Here is a 25177-nt window from a genome sequence, read left to right on the forward strand (position 1 = left end):
GGATGACTTTGGTATAGTTAATGCCAACCACTTTATTAACGGACTTGTCCATCAAACATTCAGACTTCTGCACCGTAATCCTAGCACCATTACGTTGCCAGAAAAAATTTATGTTTCAGTAATCTTCCTATTGTTATAAAGAAACTGAGAATATTAGAAAGTGAATGAGGAGGACATCTACATCTAACTCTACATCTCCATTACGCTATTACTCTGGTATTCACAATAAAGTACCTGACAGACGGTTCAATGAACCACCTTCAAGCTGTCTCTGTACCGTTCCACTCTCGAATGGCGCGCGGGAAAAACGAGCACTTGAATTTTTCTGTGTGAGCCCTGATTTATCTTATTTTATCGTGATGATCATTTGTCCCTATGTAGGTGGGTGGCAACAGAATGCTTTCCGCAATCGGAGGAGAAAATTGGTGATTGAAATGTCATGAGAAGATCCCATCGCAGCTAATCCCGCCTTTGTTTTAATGATTGCCACTACAAGTCACGTATCATGTCTGTGACACTATCTCCTATATTTCGTGATAATACAAAACGAGCTGTCCTTGTTTGTACTTATTTGGTGTCATCCGTCAGTCACACCTTATGCGGACGCCACACCGCACAGGAATACTCCAGAATACGGCGGATAAAGGTGGTGTAAGCAGTCTCTTTAGTAGACCTGTTGCCCCTTCTAAGTGTTCTGCCAAAGAATCGCAGTCTTTGGTTTGTTCTACCTACAACATTATCTACGTGATCGTTCCAATTTACGTTATTTGTAATTGTAATCCCTAAGTATTTAATTGAATTTGCAGCCTTCAGATTTGTGTGACTTATCTCGTAATCAAAATTTAACGGATTTCTTCTAGTGCTCATGTGAATAACTTCACACTTTTCTCTATTCAGGCACAATTTCCGCTTTTCGCACCATACAGACATTTTATCTAAATCATTTTGCAATTCGTTTTGGTCATCTGATGATTTCACAAGACAGTATATGACAGCATCATCTGCAAACAACCTAAGGCGGCTACTCAGATTGTCTCCTATGTCTTTAATATAGACCACGAACAATAGAGGCCCCATAACACTTCCTTGGGAAACGCCGAATATTAATTCTGTTTTACTCGATGACTTTCCTTCTACTGCTACGATCTGTGACCTTTCTGACAGGAAATCATGAACCCAGTCACACATCTGAGGCGATACCTCATAGGCACGCAGTTTGAATAGAAGACGTTTCTTAGGAACGGTGTCGAAAGCCTTCTCATCATCATCATCATCATCATCATCATCATCATCATCATCATCATTTAAGACTGATTATGCCTTTCAGCGTTCTGTCTGGAGCATAGTCCCCCTTATAAAATTCCTCCATGATCCCCTATTCCGAGCTAACATTGGTGCCTCTTCTGATGTTAAGCCTATCACTTCAAAATCATTCTTAACCGAATCCAGATACCTTTTCCTTGGTCTGCCCCGACTCCTCCTACCCTCTACTGCTGAACCCATGAGTCTCTTGGGTAACCTTGCTTCTCCCATGCGTGTAACATGACCCCACCATCTAAGCCCGTTCACCCTGACTGCTACATCTATAGAGTTCATCCCCAGTTTTTCTTTGATTTCCTCATTGTGGACACCCTCCTGCCATTGTTCCCATCTACTAGTACCTGCAATCATCCTAGCTACTTTCATATCCGTAACCTCAACCTTATTGATAAGGTACCCTGAATCCACCCAGCTTTCACTCCCATACAACAAAGTTTGTCGAAAGATTGAACGGTGCACAGATAACTTAGTCTTGGTACTGACTTCCTTCTTGCAGAAGAGAGTAGATCGTAGCTGAGCACTCACTGCATTAGCTTTGCTACACCTCGCTTCCAGTTCTTTCACTATGTTGCCATCCTGTGAGAATATGCATCCTAAGTACTTGAAACTGTCCACCTATTCTAACTTTGTTCCTCCTATTTGGCACTGAATCCGTTGATATCTCTTTCCCACTGACATTACTTTCGTTTTGGAGATGCTAATCTTCATACCATAGTCCTTACATTTCTGATCTAGCTCTGAATATTACTTTGCAAACTTTCAATCGAATCTGCCATCACAACTAAGTCATCCGCATATGCAAGACTGCTTATTTTGTGTTCACCTATCTTAACCTCACCCAGCCAGTCTACTGTTTTCAACGTATGATCCATATATAATATGAAAAACAGTGGAGACAGGTTGCAGCCTTGTCTTACCCCTGAAACTACTCTGAACCATGAACTCAATTTACCGTCAACTCTAACTGCTGCCTGACTATCCATGTAAAGACCTTTAATTGCTTGCAAAAGTTTGCCTCCTATTCCATAATCTCGTAGAACAGACAATAACTTCCTCCTAGGAACCCGGTCGTATGCTATTTCTAGATCTATAAAGCATAGATACAGTTCCCTGTTCCATTCATAACACTTCTCCATTATTTGCCGTAAGCTAAAGATCTGATTCTGAAAACCTCTAAGAGGCCTAAACCCACACTGATTTTCATCCAATTGGTCCTCAACTATTACTCGCACTTTCCTTTCAACATTACCTGAGAAGATCTTACCTTCTGGAAATATAAAAATATGGAACCAATTTGACATCACGTGTCGATAGCACTCATTACTCATGGATATCAAGAGTTAGTTGTGTTCCACAAAAACGATATTTTATGAATCCGTGCTGACTGTGTGTCAATAAATCGTTTTCTTCGAGGTACTTCACAATGTTCGAATACAGTATGTATTCAAAAACCCTACTGTAAATCGACGTTAGCGATATGGTCCTGTGATTCAGCGTATTACTCCTACTTACCTTTTAGGGGACTGGTGTGACTAGAGCTCTTTTCGAGTCTTTAGGTTCGGATCTTTCTGTGAACGAGCGGTAGTGTATAATTGCCAAATACGGTGCTAGGAAATTAAAAGATTCTGAAATACTACATATAACTGCACCATCACTAATAAGAAGTGAATGGGGATTTTCATTTTCATTTAAGAAGGATTGACTATGTGTCAGGAAAATAATTTTCTTGTGAATGCTAGGCGCAGTTTACTGGTACTGTAGATGTTTATTACATTTTATGCTAAAATAATGTAGATATACACATCAATAAAGCCTCTCAGTATGAAGTCTATATTTTCATGGTTTTTTCAATGTTTTTTTTTTAATTATTTAGAAAGTATTTCTCTGACGTGACATCGTGGTACTGGTAATAAATTTAGAACTATGGGTTTTTCACTTTTAAATCGTCTGAATCTTTGGAACAAATGATAAATATATGTTGCTGCGACTGAAACTTTCCAAGTAACCAACTTATGCCAGCTATTATGGGCAATATTGTATCACTAAATAACTCAACCATGTGCCAACATCCAGTCAAAGTTTCAGTCAGGCAATATTCAGGCAATATTCTTATCCTGTTTCATTAATATCCAGTGGGAGATTATTGCCCATGTGTGTCGACGACCAGGGATCGAATTAACACAGCATAAATCCCGCGGTATGGCGAAAGACTGTGGTCATCATAAGCGGGTAAAAACTTGTTCTGATGCTCTCCAGGAGATGAGAAAAACTTATGATCAGAGTCAAAAAGGACTGAACAGTTTTACAGTAAATCGTTCCAGTGTCCCATAGTTTCTGGCCACCCTCCAAAATAGCACTTGTTTCTAAAAATTCCTCATAGCGTTACAGTGCAGTGGTTTCTTTGTTTGGGCAGATGGTGGCGATAGCGGCGGTGATTGGTTGGGTCGTTTGCCCACTGCTGTCCCGCATCATCACTAAGACCGACCCGGACCAGCAAGAGCCTCAGCGGCAGTTGCCAGTTCCAGCCTGGTTACCTGCTGACATCTACGCATCACCAACATTTGAGTTACTGTATGTCGCCCAATCCTTCTCTGTTACGGTTATAACTGAGTCTTGCCTAAGCATAGACATTTTCTTTGTTCATATGATGTTGATGGTGGCAGCGGAGTTAGAAGTTCTGAATGACAACCTTTCAGCCATGGAATTCATTAATTTGCAAACGACGAGAACTGAGGGAGAAGGATTTATTGACAGACGTAAAAGAAATGGCAGACGATTGACATTACTTAACAGCGGCCAAAACCTTGGTGAACCAACTTTGACAACTAACGCCGCACTTGAGGGGCTTCACCAGCAATTGGTGAAGAATGTGCATCACCATCAGGCAATTCTAAGGTTAGCATTGAAAAAATCATGCATAAAGATGCTCCTGAACTTCTCACTATCTTTTCTTTTCATTTTAGCTTCCGGTTGTCCAGTTTTTTTGTAAGTACCCAAAGTAGAACAATAACTACTTTTTAATTCCTTTTTCATATGGTGACTGTTGGTGGGACAAGATAAGGAACATATGCACATCAATGTCTCTTACAGGCATAAAATCAAGTTGTATAGAATTTAGTGTCACATAACAGACAACACTAATTAACTTTAAAGAAATATCCAGTACTCTAAACATCACTACAAAACAAACTAGAAGCTTCAGTTGGAATACTACTTTCAGCATGTGAATATCAGCTGATCTTGAACAGAGAAAATGAAGATGATAACTGAGACGGACATAATTATGTTAACTATACTCAAAGTGAAATTTTTGACTGAACAGTGTAACTTCCCTAACTTTTGATGAGTTCACAATAATACTGATATTAAGGTGGTCTACATTAAGATAATTCTAGGCATATGATCCCTCTCAAAGCTACTAATTGTATATTAGATATTCTCCAGTGTGAAGGAAGTTACTGTGAACTGAATACAAAAGCTATTTTATAAAATTTCGTGGAATTCTCCTATAAAAATTTTAGTTATCGATAGATAACGATTCCTTACATCTGATGATCTGGAGACAAGTTCTGTAACAGCTGTGGTACCAACGTTCTCAAAAATTGCACAGAAGACTACAATGTCATTGAATGGGCATAAACTATCCTTGGTCATCAAAATAATTTTTATTAACATCTCTTCACTAAGCGTTTTGGGAGATTGGCATAATCACATCTGTGGTATAAATATGAAATGTAAGACAGCAAATGCAATTTAAAAACACTTATGTCAATGATGTAATTGAAGAACCTTTCAAAAAAAATGTAGGCCCCATTTCTATGCACATTCCGGCAGGCCACCAGTATAAGACTAACAATCGGTAAGAAATGACACAAAGTAAGTAATTTTGCCAGCAGGTGGCGTACGTTCTGATAGGACTACAACAGGTAGAACTGATACACAATAACACTTATTGAAATTTGCATTCTGTATATTAACTACCTGTGATCTGCACTAACTACTGTCTTTATACAACCTTCATGTGTAACACTATTTGTAATTTTGTTGTGCAACATAACACTGCTTTCAGCATTGTTTGTGCTTTTCAAAATCTTCATCTTGGAACGTAGCAGATGTGATTTTATTCTAATGTGCTTCTTTTACAATAAATAATTTTATACATATTAGGCTATGGTCAGAGGCATACTGTGACAGACACCACTTTGTGGCAAAATTGTTTACTTTCTGCGATGATCTAATGGTTGTTTCACTTTTATAGACCACCTGGGGAAGGATCTATAGTTGTACAGCGCTTCAGACAGAACTTGCAGAATATCATTAATAATTTTCCTGATCATGCCGTGGGTGACTTCAACTTGCTAGGTATAGATTGGGAGTGTTATGCCATCAAAAATGGTGCCAGAGACAGGGAATCGTGTGGCATTGCTTCGATGTTTTGGCTGAAAATTACCTTGAGCATATAGTTAGAGAACCAATTTGTGAGGGTAACGTCTTAGATCTCCTGGCACCAAACACACCTGAACCTATCGAACCAGTTAAGGTATCAGTGGTCACAAGGATGTGACAGCATCTGATGACGGGTCCTATAAGAAATATTAAGAAAGGTAGGAAGAAATATTTGCTCAGCAGGGGTGACAGGATACAAATTTCAGAATATTTCAGCAGTCAGCATCAAATGTTGGGTGATGAGGACAGAGATGTGGAGAACAAATGGAAAAAATTCAATGGCATCGTTCAGTATGTCCTAGATGTGTATGTTCCGAGTAAGGTTTTAAGGCATGGGAATGAACCACCATGTTTTAGTAGCCGTGTTAGAAACCCTACGTAAACAAACAGCAGTTCATCTCAGATTCAAGAGAAGTAAAAACATAGCTGAAAAAAAAAAAAAATCTGAACGAAGCGAAAATGAGCGTAATGATAGCAATGTGAGAAGCGTTCAGTGATTGTGAAAGTAAGACGTTGTAAGCCGACCTGAGTAAAAACCCTAAGAGATTTTGGTCATAAGGAAAATCAGTAACTGGGTCAAAATCATCTATTCTTTCTGTCATCGGCCACATCGGCACCGAAACGGAAGATAACAGAGTGAAGACCGAAACACTGAATCTGGTCTTCCGAAGTTGTTTCACCGCGGAAGATCGTAACACTGTCCCTCCTTTCAATCGCCGTTCGAAAACCGAAATGGCAGATATTGATATAGCCCATTGCTGAATTGAAAAGCAGTTACAATCGCTTAATTGCAGAAAGGATTCAGGACCACACGAGATAGCTGTAAGATTCTATAAAGATCATGCGAAACAACTTGCTCCCTTTCTAGCAGTAATTTGTCATAGATCGCTTGAGCAGGTACCTAACGACTGGAAAATAGCGCAGGTCAGTCCGGTTTTTAAGAAAGGCTTGAAGACAGATTCACGCAATTATAGACCTACATCGTTGACTTCAATCTATTGTAGAGTTATGGAACATGTTTTATGCTCAAGAATTATGATGTTCTTGGAAAACGATAATCTGCTCTATAAAAATCAACATGGATTCCGCAAAGAGAGATCCTGCGAAACTCGGCTCGCTCTGTTCCTCCACAAGATGCACAGCGCAGTGGACAACGGCGCTCAGGTTGCTGCCGTGTTCCTTAATTTCAGTAAGGCATCGCCGTTTAATAAAAAAAAAAAAATACGAGCTTACGGAGTATCGGAGCAGACCTGCGATTTCTTGCAGATAGAACTCAACACATCACACTTAACGGAACTAAATCGACGGATGTTAATGTAAAATCCGAAGTACCACAGGGAAGTGTGATAGAACCGTTGCTGTTTACAATATATACATAAATAGTCTAGCAGAAAGAGTCGGATGATCCTTAAGGCTATTATCAGATGATGCAGTTGTCTATACCAAAGAAGCTACGCCAGAAGATAGTATGAAACTGCAGAACGACCTGCAGAGAATTAATGAATGATGCCGGCTCTGGCAGTTGACCCTGAACGTAAATAAATGTGACATATTGCGCATACATAGGAAAAGAAACCCACTACTGTACAGCTACACTATTGATACAAACTGCTGGAGACAGCATCCGCAGTAAAATATCTAGGCGTAACTATATCGTGCGACCTTAAGTGGAATGACCATATAAAACAGATAGTGGGAAAAGCAGATACTAGACTCAGATTCGTCAAAAAGAATCTAAAGGAAATGAAACTCATCCACGAAAGAAGTGGCTTATCAGGCGCTTGTTCGCCTGGTTCTTGAGTATTATTCAGCTATCTGAAATCCCCGCCAGGTAGAACTGACAGAGGAGGTAGAGAAGAGCGGCGCGTTCGTCACCGGATCGTTCAGCTGGAGAGAGGGTTACGGAGATGCTAAACAAACTCCACCGTCGGAATTTACAAGAGAGACGTTGCACATCACGGAGAGATGTACTACTGAAATTTCGGGCCAGAACTTGTCAGGAAGAGTCGGACAACATATTACCCCCCCCCCCCCCCCCCCCTGGTACATCTCGCGTACTGACCACGAGTAGGAAATTCGAGAAATTAGAGGCAATAGAGAGGATTACCGACAATCATTCTTCCCACGCACTATTCGCGAGTGGAACAGCGTTGCAGGGATCAGATAGTGGTACGGAAAGTACTCTCCGCCACACATCATTAGGTGGCTCACTGAATATGATGTAGATGTATATGAAAGGGTTACCCCAAAATGTGATATTTACGAAAAGTCTGTTAGTGACCAAGACCAGTGTATTTCAATTGAGTAGTAAAGATGGTCACAGATCTCATAAGGAACTTCCTGCCAAAGTAATAAAATAGAATGTCTTTATGTTCTGTAAATTACAACACCTATTCTTTTCATTTGCAGAATTACCAATGCCAGTTCTGTCACAAAAGAACCTCATAATATCATGATCGTTCTTCAAGTGTAACTGAAACATCGCTAATGCAGTGGAAAACACCGGTAACACATCGGAGTCAGCAATTACCTCAAGTACCCTGCTCAGTCAGAAATACTGCCCGGCCATACAGAAATATTGTAGTGCCAAATTGCAGCAAATTTGACGGTAACACTATCGTAGCAACAGCGTCGTAAGATACAGCCCGTGTTAATGCACCCTAAACAGAGGAGTGCACTAGCCAGTGTTTATCAAAACTGCGTGTAAATAACAATATTCAAACATGATATCACGTAAAATTTCCCAACTTCATAGGCGAGGTTGCTAGCGCACGCCTGTGCCGTGGTGGTCTCAGAGATAAGGGTAGGAAGGGTAAAAGCGCTAAGCTGGTCATCACCAATCTTTGTGCCAATATCCTGCGTTAAATTCTAAATCTCTCCTCAGAGTCTCATGAAGTGACCGCATTTGACAATTGATGCTGATCCATTCCTTGAGTGGGGATATTCAGATCGGTGATGGTGCTGGGATTATTCGAAAGGAGTAGGCCATATGCCGGCCCTGGGTTTCACTTTCTCACTTCTCATCATCATCATCATCATCACCACCATCATCATCATTATCACCCTACAACAAAAACATAACACTGCACTAAAAACACATCGACCACACTCACCCATACTCTACAATCTACTGGCACGAATCTGCAAGGAGGGGCGGGCAGTGGGCTGAGGAAGTGGCACGATTTAAGTGTCTGAACGTGGTGTTACAGTCGGCGCACGAGCAATGGGACACAGCGTCGCCGAAGCAGCGATGAAGTGGGGATTCTCCCGTACGACCATTTTATGAGAGTACCTTGAAGATCAGGAATCAGGTAAAACATCAAAATATCTGACACCGCTGCGGCCAGAAAGAGATACTGCAAGAACGACGACTGGAGAGAATCGTTAAGTGTGACAAAAGTGCAACCCTTCCGCAAATTGCTGCAGATTTCAGTGCTCGGGTATCAAGAAGTGCGAGCGTCCGAACCATTCAAGGAAACATCCTCGACGTGGACTTTCGAAGGCGAAAGTCCCTCGTGTACCCTTGATGACTGCACGACACAAAGCTTTAAGCTTCGCCTGATCCCGTCGACACCAACAGTGGACTGTTGACAACTGGAAACATGTTGGCTGGTCTGACGAGGCTCCTTTTAAATTATATTGAGCGGATGGACGTGTACTGGTATGGAGACAACCTCATGAATCCATGGACCTTGCATGTCAGCAGGTGACTGTTCTTGCTGGTGAAGGCTCTATAATGCTGTGGAGCGTGTGCAGTTTGAGTGATATGGGACCGCTAATACGTCTAGATACGACACTGACAGGTGACACGTACGTAAGCGTTCTGTTTGATCATCTGCATCCATTCATGTCCTTTGTGCATTCCGACAGATTTGGGCATTTCAATCAGGACAATGGGACACCCCACACGTCCATAATTGCTACAGAATTGTTCCGGGAACACTCTTGTTAGTTCACTTCCCCTGCCAACCAAACTCCCCAGACATGAACATTATTGGGCGTATATGGGATTCCTTGAGACCTGCTGTTCAGAAGAGATCTCCACCCCTTCGTACTCTTACGGATGTATGGACAGACCTTCAGGATTCATGGTGTCACTTCCCTCCAGCACTACTGCAGACATTAGTCGCAGCCATTCCACGTGGTCTGCTCGTGGGTGCCCTCCACGATAATATGGAGGTGTACCAGTTTCTTTCGCTCATCAGTATAATGTGTCCCGGAACGAGAAATTCTCATGTCTCTGTGCGTAAAACAATGGTGTGTCATAAAAATTTCGCCTTTTGGATACATGTTGTCAATGTTTTCATAAGTACAACTAAATAATTATATTAACCCCCACATTAATCATATTCCGATTGGACTGAAGTCTGTCATAATACAAGAAAAAATATAAAAATAAGACTACGCAATTCTGTTTCTAGTGACGTTGTTAATAATGCCCCAAAATATTGTTTTCTATGGCAAAGTATTACATACCTTTGACAGGAATGGATTAAAGGTCCTGATTTGATTAGATGGAAGTGTAATTTATTCTGAAGATTTCGTTCACTTAATATTGTCACTTAAATTGAGTGCCGAAAATGTTTCATACTTCCTCAGAAAAAGCATTTTTATAAACTTTCTGTACATCATTTTTCAACGCTTTTGCTGTCAACAAGACTAAAATGAATATTTAATGCAGCGCTTTCGGCAACACAGTGTTATAAACCCCAATCTTTCTACACTGAATAGTTTGCGAGTTTGAGCGAGTTTAATTAAACGTAAATGTAAAGGCATGTTCCATGAGGGACTTCTCCACGTGATCCCACTGAAGGGTAACTTCTGCCTAAAGCATAATGGCACACATTCCGTGTACTGACCATGACGCTAGAATTAGAAAAATACGGGCTCAAATACAGGTGTACTGATAGTCCTTTTTCCGACCTACCATCAGTGCATGGAACAGGAAGTGGCAGTAAATGGAGCTAGTGGTACAGAATGTACCTTACAAACTGTTTCAGGAACACTTAATATGTAATTTCATGCACTGTGGCAGGTTTTTGGACGACGTAAATAAATGGTCCACCAGAAAATGGAAACTACATTTATATGAGCATAAATAAAATCCGAAACAAAACAGCATGATGCCATTTTTTATGCAGGGAATTGGGTTTGGAGTTAAGAAAAAAGTTCTTCTAATAATTTCCGGGTCACAAGAAAAATGTTGGTTAAATGCTTTATATGAATTATTTTTCTTTATGGCTGTCGACGCTAAGGAATGAAATAGAGAAAGGGACAGATTTGAAGCGTTAGTGGTGTAGATTTGGGGGATTATGGAGTAGATGAAGTGGATGGATAAAGTGAGGAGATGGATAAAGTGAGGATCAGTGAAATACTGAAAACGGTAACGGAAGAAAGAAGGCACCTAAAACAGCTTAAGAAAAGGAAATTTGAACGGGTGGGACATTACTGCGAGGAAAATCAATACCGTTAACAGATATCGAAAGAGCATGGAAGAATAGAGCAAAACAGGAACGGGAATGATAAAAAAAGAATCAAATGAAAAATGGAAGACACCAAACTATGAAGCCGCTGGCCTGGAACGGGAGCAGATGGGGAAAGTAATAATGACAGGAAGCTGCCAACAGGCAGAACGTCTTATGATTGTGATGATCAAATAGAGCATAAGATATATAATACGCTGTTCACAAAATGGCACAAAAAGGAATAAACTTCCTAGGACTTAAATTTAAGGATGTGGTACAGCAAACACAAGTCTGACGCATATAGAAACGAGACAACAGCAAAGGAAGTAATATACGATCATCAAAATAACCTCAAATCCATGCACCTCGATGCATGAAAACACACTACATTGAAGAAAATTAGAAAATACTGCACAAGTTTTATGGAAAAAGAACCAAACTACCATTGTTGGAGACACACTACAGAAGAAAATAAGAAAGCTGAAGGTCTGCAACTAAGGTCACACACGAATAGAGAACACAAGCATAGATGACAAGTCGAAAAACATGGAAGATACCAGGCTTACACGTAGCATACAGAACACGAAACAAAATCGAGTCACCTCTATGCAAAACAACATCAAATCCTGGCGAGTTCCAGGATCAAATATGTATAGGCTGCAATGACAAACATGCAAGACACTGGGAACACAAAGAATACATCAAAAAGTGGAAATACATAAACAGTCATATAACATTTTCAGAACATCAACGAAAAAGTGATACTGGAAGAACATATGAAAATCTTAAGAACGAAAAACCTTTATAGAACACAGCTGTCATTCGATTACAGAAAAATTGTGCCATATAGAAAGGCTGTGCGCTGAAGAATACTAGATGTAAATCAGGAAGTAAATTTAAGTAGCCACCAAGCTGAGATATTTATAGAAATCGAAACCAGAATACTACAATATCCAAATTTCTTGTCACATGCCTCTTCTTTTATTGATCAGTCACTAAAATGGAGAACATAGTCACTACAAAAACACTCAAATTAATGTGCATACTCAAGAAAGCACCCAAAATATACCCACTAAAAAATACACTGCCGAGGACAAAGCTCCTTGCTTGATCAAAGATAACTGTTTATCCTCACTTACTGTTTTTCCCATACGTTCCTGACTACAAATGAAATGTCACTCACCTCCGAAACATAGACAGACACGAGCAACAAAACGGAACTGAAGAATATAATGATACCAGAACACATAAAAACACACAAGTGTACATCATAACATTCCACAAATTTAATTCCACAGTAGCAGAACTGCTCGAAGGCATACTTATGATACATGAGGTGTAAATATTACGAAATTATATTAGAAGAAGCACTCTATCAAAAAACACTTTACCTCAGCAAAGATGTAAAGAGAGGATTGTGAAAAGTATAAAGAACACATGGAAATAAAATGATTTAAAAATTCAGTGGAAACCTGCCTCAGATTTGCTTATAACTTTTAAAAATTGGCGAACGCATGAAATACTCGTCTGAAAACTGCTCAAAATTATGTCACCACATCTCTAACGTACGTGTTAAAAATCAATTTCGTACACTTTGCCACTTTAGATTCTCCATACACAAAAGAAGAGAAAAATCAACGGCCAACCCTTCAAAAATTATTTAGCTGCTACCGAGCGACATGACACAGTGGTTAGCGGACTGGACTCGCATCCTGGAGGACGACAGTTCAAACTGGCATGTGGCCATCCAGATTTGGGTTTTAGTGATTTCCCTAAGTCGACCGAGGTAAATGCCTGGATGGTACTTTCAAAAGGACTCTGCCGATTTCCTTCCCCATCCTTGAAATATTCCGAGCTTGTGTTCCGTCTCAAATGGCCACGATATCGACAAGACGTTAAGCCCTAATCTCCCTTCCTTCATTCCGTTTAGTTAGTCACAAAAGAGGTGCCTATGTAAGAAAAGAATCTCAAGAATAATTTTAAAGACATGGTGAATGATAGCTGATATACAATAATTATTATTTTATTAGTATTTCATGTCCTCTCGACATGCTGTGATTTTTGGTAAAGGAACTGTTTCTGTTTGGCCTCAACTTAAAGAAGTTGAAAAATCCATTTACGTAAACTGATTTTTATTGTGTTACCCTGGACATAATTTGAAGACAGAAACGTTGTAGTGGAGTAGGCGAAAGAAGAACATCAGCTCTGTTCACAGCTTTAAACAGCGAGTCACAAACTGCTGTAGGCGAAAGTAGTAGTCGGATATAGAGCTGTGACAACTCTGTGGTGTTACCATAGCGATGTATACAAAATAGCGTTATTTGTTGAACCAGACGCGTGAAGCAGTAGCGCCGAGCCACTGCAGATTTGAGGGATCTTTCTTATACTGTAGGATTGCAGCTGTAGGCCGATAAAACATAATGAAATAAGCTATTTTTAAAAACTGATTAGGCTGAATGGACTATGGTACTGAAGAGGTCGGCAGAAGAAAGCTATAATCCATGTGAAAGTTATTCTTAATTACTATGCCTTCTACACTGATTAAACTCAAAGACAAGAATGTAAATATAGTAAGACAAAACAATTTACATGGCAAGTTTAGCCTTCTAGCACTACAAATGGAACTATTCAGTCTCAGCGTTTGTTACATCCGAAACGTTTGTTATATCCGAAAAAAGCAACAGACAGCGTGATCAAAGTAATCCATATTAAACAGAATTATTCAACTGAGATGCGGTAGGGAGCTGGTGTTGAGTGGAAGCGTACTGAACCGTAATGAATTTTTTAACGTTTGTAAAAACACTAATGCATTTTTTTTAAAAAGCAAAAATCCAAGAATAACATTAACAAATGGCCTGCAGAACTGAAAAGACTAAAATTCAATAACACAACTGAAATCAAACACCTCAAAACGGCAACAGTACAGCATCACTTCCTTTTAGTAAAACATATTAAATGAGGTAAAAATGCATTAACATTAGAAACAGCAGAACATATGATTAAATGAATATGTTACAAATATTAACCATCGACTACTGTCAGTAATTATGAAAAGCCATTGCCTTCGAAGTAGCCAAAATGACTGACCAATGTGGCTCAAATTTATGATGATAGAGGCGGCGGCAGAGGCAACTAGCAATAACTCCTCCTTTTGTACTAACATAGGACGGAGGTTGCCGCTGCCACAGTACAAGAAAACTTCATTAGAATTTTCAGTCATGGTACACAGGCATCTTTAACTAGACCACACTAAACAAGAGATGCAATCACTTATCCTGTAACACAAAGACAACTCGTTGATTATTTAGTAAAAAGTAAACATACTACAAATGCAGAAAAGTATGATTTTATGCAGGAAACTTTGACTTGACTACTGAGGCATATAATTTTTCTTTAGCTTTTCTCTCTCTCTCTCTCTCTCTTTTTTTTTTTTTAGTTGTGCAAAAAATTTAATAACCAGCTCGAGCAAGCTCGTGATACTAGCCAACAAGTAACTATAGACATGCCTCATAAATAAGGTAGCTGGATTAAATAATTTTCACTGTGTAAAAAGTACAATTAGCAAGTCAGAAGCATTAAATCTGCATTCTATACCCTTAGATTCTGAAACCAGTTTGGAATAGTGGCAGCTACAAGCGTACACAATTGACAGAACTGAACCCAAGTAGTACCAGACAAAATAAATAACGCATTTATGTATATAACAACGGGGAACCAGAACTCGGAGTCAAAATAGCCGCCACGTGACGCCAAGTGACGTCGGAAGCTCACCTTGATTTCTCGTAAAATTCAGCGCCTATTGACAAACGCTTGCTGAGATAGCGTGAAGAGAAGGACGTAACGAAGATTACTCGTAGTCAGAAACCCACGGGAATCATGCAGCAGACGCCACGACGTCTAGTATTTGCAAAGGTAACACCGGACTCCAACCCGACACCAAAATGGACACAAACTGCTCGTAACTTCGATAACAGAGGACACGCCAAATACTGTGCGCCCTGCAGAAGTTGCTTTTAACGAGCAGTGTTCACGGGTGCGACCAACACTCTGCCCCGTCAAACCCGCAGCGAGCCAAGCCACCCCACTTGCTTACGGGCCACGGCAGATGCTTTGCCACAATACGTCGCCTTATTTGCACTCTTCGCCGCCGGTGTGACACTCTCATTTCTTCGTCTGCAGCTCGTGGTCCAGCGGCGAGCGTTGCTAACTCTGGATCACAGGATCCCGCTTTCGATTCCCGGCCGGGTTGGGGAGTTTCTCTGCCCAGGGACTTCGTGTTTGTGTTGCCCTCATCATTTCATCATCATTACCATTCGTGACAGTAGCTCTAATGTACTGTGTACAAAATTGGACTGTGTAAAAGTGGGACTTTGCACGGACGCTGATAACCGTGCAGTTCATAGCCCCACAAACTAAATATCATCATCATCTTTTTTCCTCCATGTCGCCGCAGCCCTTAACCACCATCTCTTCCGTCCTGCCCCCTACTGGCGGCCAGAGGGATTCCAAATCCGCGGGAAGTTCGCGAGATTAAATGCGTACTCCCGGCACATCAATTTTCCAGCTATACAGGGTGTTACAAAAAGGTACGGCCAAACTTTTAGGAAACATTGCTTACACACAAAGAAAGAAAATATGTTATGTGGACATGTGTCCGGAAACGCTTACTTTCGTTGTTAGAGCTCACTTTATTACTTCTCTTCAAATCACATTAATCATGGAATGGAAACACACAGCAACAGAAGGTACCAGCGTGACTTCAAACACTTTGTTACAGGAAATTTTCAAAATGTCCTCCGTTAGCGAGGATACATGCACCCACCCTCCGTCGCATGGAATCCCTGATGCGCTGATGCAGTCCTGGAGAATGGCGTATTGTATCACAGCCGTCCACAATACGAGCACGAAGACCCTCTACATTTGGTACCGAGGTTGCATAGACAAGAGCTTTCAAATGCCCCCATAAATGAAAGTCAAGAGGGTTGAGGTCAGGAGAGCGTGGAGGCCATAGAATTGGTCCGCGTCTACCAATCCATCGGTCACCGAATCTGTTGTTGAGAAGCGTACTTCGACAGAAATGTGCAGGAGCTCCATCGTGCATGAACCACATGTTGTGTCGTACTTGCAAAGGCACATGTTCTAGCAGCACAGGCAGATTATCCCCTATGAAATCATGATAACGTGCTCCATTGAGCGTAGGTGGAAGAACATGGGGCCCAATCAAGACATCACCAACAATGCCTGCCCAAACGTTCACAGAAAATCTGTGTTGATGAAGCGATTGCACAATTGCATGCGGATTCTCGTCAGCCCACACATATTGATTGTGAAAATTTACAATTTGATCACGTTGGAATGAAGCCTCATCCGTAAAGAGAACATTTTCACTGAAATGAGGAATGACACATTCACAGAAGTGTACCCGTGGAGGCCAATCAGCTGCTGATAGTGCCTGCACACGCTGTACATGGTACGGAGACAACTGGTTCACCCGTAGCACTCTCCATACAGTGACGTGGTCAACGTTACCTTGTACAGCAGCAACTTCTCTGACGCTGACATTAGAGTTATCGTCAACTGCACGAACAATTGCCCCGTCCTTTGCAGGTGTCCTCGTCGTTCTAGGACTTCCCCAATCGCAAGTCATACGTCGGAATGTTCCGTGTTCCCTAAGACGCCGATCAACTGCTTCGAACGTCTTCCTGTCGGGACACCTTCGTTCTGGAAATCTGTCTCGATACAAACGTATCGCGCCACGGCTGTTGCCCCCTGCTAATATATACATCAAATGGGCATCTGCCAACCCTGCATTTGTAAACATTTCACTGACTGCAAAACCACGTTCGTGATGAACACTAGCTTGTTGATGCTACGTACTGATGTGCTTGATGCTAGTACTGTAGAGCAATGAGTCGCATGTCAACACAAGCACCGAATTCAAAGTTACCTTCCTGCAATTGGGCCAACTGGCGGTGAATCGACGAATACTAAAATGAGCTCTAACGTGGAAATTAAGCGTTTACGGACACATGTCCACATAACACCTTTTCTTTATTTGTGTGTGAGGAATGTTTCTTGAAAGTTTGGCTGTACCTTTTTGTAAGAAGATGTATAATGACTCTTCGAAAAGTTCATCTTCAACAACAACATTCCTAAAAATAAATTTGAATGTACTTTTTTACTTTTGCTTTTATTTTGAAAGGGGGGCTATTAAAGGGAACGATTACGTTTCCCTACTGAACAAGCAGTAAAGGACCACGCAAATCACGAATAGTTATATCATGAAAACTTTTCTCAGTACTGTAGTTTGGTAGAAAATACAAAGTGGCAAGTATGCTGCAGTAAAGTTGCATTACCTCATGCTCTTTTTAGTTCAAGTATGACGTTTTGCTATTGTTGTGGTACTGGACTGGTTTTCGCGGTCACCACGGTTCAAATCCCTGCCTCATCATCTCAGATCTGTATTTTCTGAACCACGTGAGGCAGTTGCTCAGATAGTTCTTAGAACAAGGTTGGTGACTTTATTCCTTTCTTCAGCCATCTCGAAATCAGATAGTCCATTCTCAGCAGCATTGAATCCTAAGAGGCGCCACTCTTTAACATGTCGATATCTCTGGCACTGGTCACTTCTTCAATTATTGCTTCAGTGTCCAGCTATTACAAATGACAGTTTGTAGACGAGCAAATAACGCGTGCGGTGCAGATTCCCTGATTTTATCCTATGCCACAAAGTCTAGAATGTTTGAATGCAGCTGTCGGAACTTCACCCTGTTCAGTATTATGATTGTTAAACAACATTTACAGGTCTGTAATCATAATGATTTGTGTATAGTCATGTACTTAGCTTGTGATAGAAAGTTCATTTCACATACATATGCGTCTCTATTTTTTTGGTTTTCGAGAGGTTACTCAGCTATTTTGCTAAATTGTAGTTTCTAGATTTTTTTAAAAAGGCAATGAAAAGGAAACAAGAAATTCACCAAAGTGAAAACTACGAAGGAAATGGGTGTGCATGCAGCATTGATATACTATAAATAGTACGTTGATGTACAAGTCGTAAGTAAAGCTGGAAAAGAAGCAGCTGATAGTTCTGAAAAATACTTAAAATTGTAAAACCCTTTTGGGTGGTATTGGTATTAATTGGATGGAATCTCCTAATATTTCAGACGAGTTCGAGATCATCAGTGAAGGAATGGACATTGGAAAATTTGACTGCTTTACAGTGGTGCCTAAAATTATAGCACATTATCAAAAGTGCTCAGTGACTTCTTCCACAAATGAAAATCTTCTTACATAATAAGGGTATAAAATGAAAGAAAATGACATTAATGGGTAGTAGGGTAGAGGGAGTTTCATATAAGAAAGTAATAATTCTAACGTGTTGCTAATTTTGTTACAGAATTGTGTCTCTGTTGCAGTCAGCAATGAATGTGTCCATATTCTGTCTCTTATTCGTCAACATGGCAAACCTCTGCTCCAGCTTATTTGTCGCAGGCGTAGTAAGTAGATTCTTTCATTACTTTTATAGTCATTAAAATTAAACATGGCATGTATTTGAGCTTATTTTTAAATAAGCTTTTGAGATGCTGGACAAACTACTTGAGAGATTTGAATGGGACCCGACTCAGGAGAAGTGAGTTGCAAGTTACGAGCACTGGCCTAATGACGTGTACACTGACGGAAAAAACTAACTGCAACACCAAAAAATAATTAATGTCAAGTAATGAAATTCCAGGAATACATTTGTCTAAGTAACGTATTTATGTGATTAATATATCAAGATCACAGATTAATGTGAGCGCGAAACAATCCGTTGCAAATCTGAACTGCTGGTCTATTAATAACAGCTGAAACCACGAGATTGTTTAATACCAGCACGAAAACGTGCATGTATTGTATTGTACATGTGCCGGATGTCAGTTTGTGGGATGGAGTTCGATGCCTGTTGCACTTGGTCACTCAATACAGATGTGGTTAACGCTGTTTGTGGATGACGCTGGTGCTATCGTCTGATTATATGCCATAAGTACTCGATTGGAGACTGATCTGGTGATCCACAAGGCCAAGGCAATATGTCGTTACTCTGCAGTGCATGTTGGGTTATTAAAGCGATATATGAGCGAGCGTTATCCTGCTGGAAAACACCAGTGGAATGCTATACATGAGTAGCGGGTCGTATCGCCAGACTGACCTACATATTTGCAGTCAGGGTGCATGGGATAACAACGAGAGTGCTCCTGCTGACATATGAAATCGCAACCATGACCATAACTCCAGGTGTAAATCCGGTGTGTCCAGCACGCAGACAGTTTGTTTGCAGGCCCTTGGCTGGTCTAATTCTAGCAAACACTGTGCCATTGCTGCCACCGACGCCGAACCAGTTTTTATGAGAAAAACAACAGACAAGAGAACACCACCCTGCCCTCCAATCGGCTCTCGTTTGACAGCACTGAAGTCCCAAATGGCGGTGGTTTCGGATCAGTGAAATGCGTGCTAAAGAGCGTCTTGCTCGGAGCTGTCCTTGAGGAAACTGATTTGCAACAGTTGGTTCTGCCGCTATGATGCCAACTGATTCTCAAACTGTTGCTGAAGATGCATTATGATGCGCGAGAGCCATTCTCTTAACACGATGGTCTCCATCTCGGTAGTGCCACATGGCCTTCCGGAGCCCGATCTTCCTGCTGTTTCGCGTGACCACCGCTGCCAGCAGTCATATACGGTGGCTAGATTTCAGCCAAGTATTTCTGCAATACCTCTGAAGGAACATTCAGCTTCTCGTATCGCCATAACACAACCTCGTTCAAACAAAATGATGTGCTGCTTATGGCGCCCTTGTCACTTTAAAGGCATCCTTTGACTAACGTCAACTCATCCAGCCCAGTCCCAATGCTAACTGACGCTCGCGACCAGTTCAGTGTGTATTTAAAGGAAACCTCATTTGCATCTTCATAGTGGCGCTACTAGTGTCAGTCACATGCGACAGGTGCGAGATTTTAATAATCTCTCAGATTCTGGCCGTCCCACCCTCTTATTGCGCAATGGTGAACTTAGTTATGTTTGGACTAAGTTAGTAATTTTGGGCGGCTGGTTACATATTCGCGGCCGGAGTGGCCGTGCGGTTCTAGGCGCTACAGTATGGAACCGAGCGATCGCTACGGTCGCAGATTCGAATCCTGCCTCGGGCATGGATGTGTGTGATGTCCTTAGGTTGGAAGGACCACATAGATAATATTGTCGGGAAGGCGAGCCAAAGGTTGCGTTTCATTGGCAGGACACCTAGAAGATGCAACAAGTCCACTAAAGAGACAGCTTACACTACACTCGTTCGTCCTCTGTTAGAATATTACTGCGCGGTGTAGGATCCTTACCAGGTTGGATTGACGGAGGACATCGAAAGGGTGCAAAAAAGGGCAGCTCGTTTTGTATTATCACGTTATAGGGGAGAGAGAGTGGCAGATATGATACACGAGTTGGGATGGAAGTCATTACAGCATAGAGGTTTTCGTCGTGGCGAGACCTTTTTACGAAATTGCAGTCACCAACTTTCTCTTCCGAATGCGAAAATATTTTGTTGAGCCCAACCTACATAGGTAGGAATGATCATCAAAATAAAATAAGAGAAATCAGAGCTCGAACAGAAAGCTTTAGGTGTTCGTTTAGACCTTTTTACGAAATTTCAGTCACCAACTTTCTCTTTCGAATGCGAAAATATTTTGTTGAGCCCAACCTACATAGGTAGGAATGATCATCAAAATAAAATAAGAGAAATCAGAGCTCTAACAGAAAGGTTTAGGTGTTCGTTTTTCCCGCTCGCTGTTCGGGAGTGGAATAGTAGAGAGATAGTATGATTGTGATTCGATGAACCCTCTGCCAAGCACTTAAAGGTGAATTGCAGAGTAGTCATGTAGATGTAGATGTAGATGTAGTTAGGTTTAAGTAGTTCTAAGTTCTAGGCGACTGATGACCTCAGAAGTTAAGTCGCATAGTGCTCAGAGCCATTTGAACCACTTTTCGCAGCACTTGCCACATTGAGATAGTGACATAGTGACATACAGCAGTGAGTGTCGTGGGGGGGGGGGGAGGAGTCTAATTTTAATAACCAGTTCTGGTAATAATAATCTTTTTTGTAGCTCATCTTTGTTGTATGTTGATGTCTCGTTGTTCCCTTCCTTTCTGTGGTTCATCTGTCTATAATTGTCTAGAAGATGATCGGGTAGCTACTTCAATAACAATGCGAAAACTGGTGGACTTTCTGCAGAATTACACGTATATTTTCAGTCATTTCGCTTTACAATACAAATCAGTAAAGCATACATAACTCCTTCTCCGTCCTCGCACTTCCGACATGTACAAACAACTCCCCAAAAGAGCAAAGGTACACTTTAACTACAAGTAGCAAATAACGTACTATAGTGTATCTATCTATTTATGAAAAATAATCTTTGGGGCATACATTTCATAAATAAAACACAAATTATTGTTTATCCTTTTTGAAAAGTATGTACTCATCGTTGCAATCACACTAAATATTTATAAAAGTTAACATTTAAACATTTTTGCATAGTATGTAGTAGCGAATTTTTGGTATTTACGTCTTCACCGCGGTACCGTTCACTTTATATGATCCAAGATTGGATAGTAAATTTATATCACTATAATCAACTTTATTACAAGATGTAGAAACAACTACATCGATTCGAAGACGCCGTGGATGGACAGCAGATTGTGCCCAACAGACGAGGACGTGCAACTGTGTTAGTCTAGCTTGGTGAATAATACAGAATTTTACTGAACTGCGTCTCTCTTCACCTCCGACTACTTCCAGTCGTCTCCTCCAGAACACTGAGCTTAGAAGATCTGGATGGGGAGCAACAAAACCATCCTGATAGCCGGAAGAACGGCTCCCCTCCTTTTCATAGATGTCGTATTAGGCCGGACCGCTACATCTGGTATAAAAACCGGCATCAGTCTACAGCCGATGTCATCATCTCCACCATTAGTAGGTAGCAGTCTGTACCAACTTTAGGCGTTCGTGTGTTCTATATATGGCCGACATTTCTGATTAAATATCCGCTCCTTTCTTCTCTGTTTGTGTCAGAATACTCCAGAGAAAATTATGTCGTATATGAAACTGGGTGTACGTTGGGGAAGTGTAGGCGAGAGTAAATAATAAACAGGGATACTCAAAGTATTGTCGTGTAGGCTACACATTTAAGATGAATGCAGAGATCTGCGTAGTCAGATATGTGGATTGATGTCTACAAAGTTCTTCAGTCGTGTGCGGAGCTTTTCTTTTCCTTTCTGTATCTACACTGCACTCCCTCAACTTCTATCAGTGATGCTTTTACCTAATAAAAAACAGACCCACTGTTTCAATAGGTATTTCGCAATTGCAGCAGTGTTTTATTTTAAGATTTATTTGTCTTTGCAACGTGTATCCCAGAACAGCACAGAATGACGCTGTGTTGCTACCCGGATGCGAGATCCGTCATGGCAACGATGCCGTCGCCGCCGGTCTCTCCAAGTTCAGCTGGCGTGTTGGCAGAGGATCTGTCTAAGAGTCGGAACAAGTGTTGGGAAATATCAAGTGCGTCATTATGGGAAAGTTGGCAACTTTTTCAAGGAAAGAATGTAACAAGGAGAAAGCAGTTGACGTAACAGCACAGGTTGAAGCTGAAAGAGTGCTTGTTACTAATGACTCGAAATACGGTTGCACACATTGAAGCTGATAGATTGCCTGTGGATAGTGATATACGTCAGTGATAATCACAAGATACGCAGAACGGTTATATTTGGGATGAGAGGTTAAGTTGAGAGACCTGGGCGTTGTGTCTCCAAGTGCCATGATCAATAGTGTGATCGTAGTGAATGTATTAGCATTCTTATTGTAAGTAGTTTAAGTCCTGGCCAAATTGCAATTGTTATAACTTTAGTGGCAAATCTTACGACACAATGAAAAGAGGTAATCGATTAATTCGATGAAATATGTTATTGGGAATAAAGCGTGTATACAGAATTTGCAGTTTCAGATAGGTCAAACGGGTGTGGTGCTGCGGTTACATATTTGTACAACACCTCTCGGAATCCTAACACCCAACGTCTACACGGCGGGTTGATGCTGCCACTGAATGGGTGTCTGATTTTTTGTATTGTCAGTGTCTTATAGGCCAGCCTTTCCTAGAGACTCGATTTGAACAACACAGAAACTGTTGCCTGAAACAATAAGTGGACTACTTGGAAAGTGAACCTAAGTGTGACTAGGTGGTCAAAAGTAACCACTCTAGTCAAAATATAGCCTGTCATAATGTGTATGTATATAGTTTTCCGAATCACCCAGTACCTAGTACTATATAAACTGCTGAGAGATTTGTCGTGTTTAAAAGTGTCTGGCTGTCTGTTCTAGCTCACTGTCGATTGAGCAACTTAGAGAACGAATTTTTCCGAAGGGAGAAGATATGTTACCATGTAGATGGCATACCCGAACGCCAATTTTGGACGTAGTTACCGTACGGAAACCGCCACAAAGCCTACCTGAAAACCGCCCCATACTTTTACATCAACGTGTGGTACCACTCTAGTAACGAAGTATCGACACAGGATTGACTGAATCGACTGGACATACACTGTCGCCAAACAGAGAAATATCACAGCGCGAGGGTGCTCCAAACAGCTACCCACAAGCTGTGAAGAGTGCAGCAGAGTCTGAGTGTTGATCAATAGCCTCCTCCTGCCAGTCACCAGCCGTGCTTCTTGGAGACCAAGACTGACGCCGTCGGGCTGACCTTGGAATCCATTGAAGCCTCTGCACACATACCGACACATTTGCTAAGTGTAGTCGCTTTGGGCTGTAACAAAGGCTGAGCTAGCTCCAGATTGCTGCGACTGAGCGCTGAGGCAGCGGACTGACTCCCACCAGCGTGCGTGAGTTTTGTAAACGGCCACTGCCGCTGAATCGTTAAGATGACGCCGTGGATCAACGACAGGCTGAGCCCACTGGACGAGGACATCCATCTGTATCTGGTCTTACTTTATGAATAATGAACAGTTTCTTGAACAATGTCTATTCTGCTCCGGCCACCTCTGTAGTCCCTACCAGCCCATCAAACTTACAACGCACGAGTGGGAGAGTAACTACGCCACCTTGATAAGAGGAAGAAAGGCTCCGCTGTCCTCCGTAACGGTCTTATCACATTCCAACTTTGACAGTTCAGCGTGAATAGTCTTCAGTAAAAATACGTTAAATATATCTTCCATTAAAGAGATTTACACCAGGAAGCCTCTAACAAAAAATTGATTATGAATGAGGAAATTATGTAGAAATTTTTCTTATAGAAAAAGAAACAGAGCTGTGTAGCACTTTCACCTGGAAGACATTGGAATGTTGTTGAGCCGCCTAATCGGAAAGATTTTTTACCTCCATACACAATGGCTTCTTTCTGTAAGGCGTGTGCCGTATCTTAATTGTATCAGTTGAGTGTAGGTGATGTAGGTGACAATAATTAGTGTATTCATCGTGTGGTGTCACATTCGTGTTGTAGAATGATGTGAGAAGGGAGAAAGCGAAAACCACAGCCAGAACGCAGCCTAATTCTCCTGAATACCACCAATGGGATTATCAGGCTTAACGTCTACATCCAACGGCCAGATCACCACCAACACTCGTGTACCCTCATTGCATTTGACACCGCAAAGACGTTTGGAATTTAATGCAACACAATCGTCTCAAGGTGGTGTGGGTTGTGGCATGGAAGCAAACAGCCTCCAGCTCTTGTAGACTGCTAGTTAGAGTTTCGTATGAAAGATTACGACTTCCCACTGTATGGGTTACAAATCAGTAGAAAAGGCAGATCATTCAGTGAACAGTGTATTCCTCAAGCCGTTGGCGATGTAAGCTGCAGATTTGGGTCTTGCATTATCCTGCTCTGGGACCGATATGATAACAGGAT

At 41.2% G+C, this 25177-nt stretch overlaps 1 protein-coding gene across 1 annotated transcript in view; it reads left to right on the forward strand.

Moving 5' to 3' along the window:
* Positions 1-25177, forward strand: part of LOC126356315 (uncharacterized) — a 92527-nt gene that overhangs the window by 31718 nt on the left and 35632 nt on the right. The window contains exons 3-4 of the mRNA XM_050007320.1: positions 3734-4215; positions 18631-18730. Coding sequence (XP_049863277.1) covers positions 3734-4215; positions 18631-18730 — 582 coding nt within the window. The remainder of the gene's footprint in view (positions 1-3733; positions 4216-18630; positions 18731-25177) is intronic.

Source organism: Schistocerca gregaria, chromosome 1, assembly GCF_023897955.1.
Source record: "Schistocerca gregaria isolate iqSchGreg1 chromosome 1, iqSchGreg1.2, whole genome shotgun sequence".
Lineage (NCBI taxonomy): Eukaryota > Metazoa > Arthropoda > Insecta > Orthoptera > Acrididae > Schistocerca > Schistocerca gregaria.